Genomic DNA, 2609 nt, shown 5'->3' with positions numbered 1-2609 from the left:
GTCTCCGTGTTTTCCTTGTTTTGCCTTACCTGTTTTTGCGGTTTCTGATCTTTGCCTGTTTTCTTGGATTTCTCCCTCTCGTCTCGCCCCTTTGATTCTGTCTGCTGATCAGCGACCTACGCTAGCCCTAGGACTATTCTTGTGTTTTGCCCGCCATATACCTGTTTGCCATTGTTTTGACCCTGCCTGTGTACTATGTCTCTTTAATAAAGCCTGCAGATGGATCCACACGTCTCACGTCTCGTCAGCCCTGTTACAGTGTCATTAATGAACTTTTTTTTTTGCTAGTTAATAAGATTTACAAATAACTGACAGGATGGAAAGTGACATCGAATATGACATGATTACCAATGAAAATAGTTTTCCCAAGAAAAAGCTTGAAACATTTTAATTACAGTAAAACCGAAGAAGCACCTGGGATAATTCTTAATTAATTGCCAGTTTTTCATGTTAGAATTAGTGCATCTGAGGAAATTGCAATATCTGCTCAGAGCAAAGTAGTGAAATCATTTGAAATGTCTGTTTACTTAATTATGATTAGTGTGATAAAAGAAAACAAACTAAGATTTTAATCTTTAAAAATGGCAGGTTTCATATTTTAGCCAATTAAACCCAGTACATTTTCATGCCCCCATAAAAATACATAATTGATGAGGTATGTATGAAAATGTGCTTCTTAGAAGGAAACGTTTTGCTGTAAACTGCCTGGTAGTTATCTGAAATCTACAATTTTAGTGAAAGTGCCTATTAATTTTGATATAATGATTTTCACAACACCTGTTTTCTACCACAGGATTGGTTGAGCAAGTTTGGCTATCTCCCTCCCCCTGATCCTGTGAATGGACAGCTGCAAACTAAAGAGGCTTTGACGAGGGCCATCAAAGCCATGCAGAGGTTCGGAGGCCTGAAAGAAACTGGAGTGCTAGGTTTGTACGTTTTATTTTCATAATAAAACTCATGTCCACGTTGTCCTTGGTTTTTGTCTGGTAGATACCACCAGTGTAATTCAGATTGGTTGGTTGTCTCATGTTCATCTGGCTTTCTGCAGCTGATAGATTTGCCTTTGCAGTCTACAGGACCAGAAAAGCATCAAAATATCTGCATTCTGCTCATGTGTTTGGGTCTGTATTTATGCATGCTTGTATGTTTCCCTGCAGACCAAGCAACCTTGGGTTTAATGAAGACCCCTCGTTGCTCGCTGCCAGATGTGTCAGAGCCAGATATATCAGCAGGCAGACGAAAGCGAGCGCTAGCTCCTCAGAATAAGTGGAACAAGAGGCATCTTTCCTGGAGGTACATTCATTTTTGGGACTGAGACTGTCTGAGTGATTCCTGTCAGACAGCTATACTGTACATGTCAGAGATGCATTCGATATATTTGAAATCCATGCATACTTGAATTAAAGCTTCAGTGGTAGTAAGAGCTGATGGAAAGAGACAGAATCAGTGATGCAACTAAATGACAGATCTTGGCCAGGGCTGAAAATTCTGAACACACTAGGCTGAAATGGCATTTTGTGAACAAACTATAGGATGAAAATGGCATTTTGTGGCAATTTTGGTTTAAGTTTTTTAGTGGCTGGAATGTTGATGCATATTTTGACTTTATAACTAGAAAATATTTTTGCTAGAAAGAAGAAATTAATCTGATTTATATTGAAATGTATAGCTAGAAAATATTGGGTTATATTCTGACTTTATAGCTAGATAATATAGGAATATTTTCACATTTTACAGAAAGAAAATGAATGGTTATATTCAGATTTTATGACTAGACAATATTGTGTTGTTCTCTAATCCTATAGTTAGAAAGTACTGGCCTATATTGTGGTTTTATAGAGACAAAATATTGGCTTATATTCTGATTTAATAGCTAAACATATTGTTATATTCAGATTTTATAGCTAGAAAATATTGGGTTGTGTTTCTCAGCTACAAAATATTGCCTTATTCTTATTTCCTAGCTATAAAATTGTGAGTTATATTCTTATTTTTTCTAGAAATTAGGAGTATATTCTGATTTATATTTTTATAGAGAGAAAATATGAGGTTATATTTTGACTTTATAGTTAGAAAATATTGGGTTATATTGTGAATTTACAGCTTGAAAATATTGACTTGTGCTCTGATATTATGGATATAAATATTGGGTTATGTTCTAATTTATATTCTGATGTAATAGCTAGAAAATATAGGGCTATTTTCAGATTTTACAGCTAGAAAATGTAGGGTTATATTCTAACTAATATTCTGATTTTATTACTAGACAATATTGTGTAGATTCTTATTTTTTAGAAAATATTCAATATACTAATTTTATAGCTTGAAAATATTGTTTTTTTAATTGTGTTTTTAACCAGGAAATATTAGTTTACAGTATATTCAGATTTTATGCCTAGAAAGTAATTGGCTTATATTCTGATTGATATTCTGATTTTATAAGTAGAAAATTCTGAATTATAGCTATATAATACTGGGTAACATTCTTATCTGATATTATAATATGTTGTGATGTTATCGTTGTATAGAGTTTTGCAGATTAGTGTCAGAAAGCCCTAAAAAATACTGTTCCAATTTCCAACACTGAAACTTTCCAAAATGCCAGTGGT

At 33.9% G+C, this 2609-nt stretch overlaps 1 protein-coding gene across 1 annotated transcript in view; it reads left to right on the top strand.

Moving 5' to 3' along the window:
• mmp17a (matrix metallopeptidase 17a) overlaps window positions 1-2609 on the top strand; it is a 90985-nt gene that overhangs the window by 45391 nt on the left and 42985 nt on the right. Inside the window, exons 2-3 of the mRNA XM_016286171.1 lie at window positions 794-926; window positions 1158-1293. Coding sequence (XP_016141657.1) covers window positions 794-926; window positions 1158-1293 — 269 coding nt within the window. The remainder of the gene's footprint in view (window positions 1-793; window positions 927-1157; window positions 1294-2609) is intronic.

The sequence above is a fragment of the Sinocyclocheilus grahami genome, unplaced genomic scaffold (assembly GCF_001515645.1).
Source record: "Sinocyclocheilus grahami isolate Dianchi unplaced genomic scaffold, SAMN03320097.WGS_v1.1 scaffold207.1, whole genome shotgun sequence".
Lineage (NCBI taxonomy): Eukaryota > Metazoa > Chordata > Actinopteri > Cypriniformes > Cyprinidae > Sinocyclocheilus > Sinocyclocheilus grahami.
Note: the sequence above shows the minus strand (reverse complement) of the source record. Positions and strands in the feature narration are given on the sequence as shown.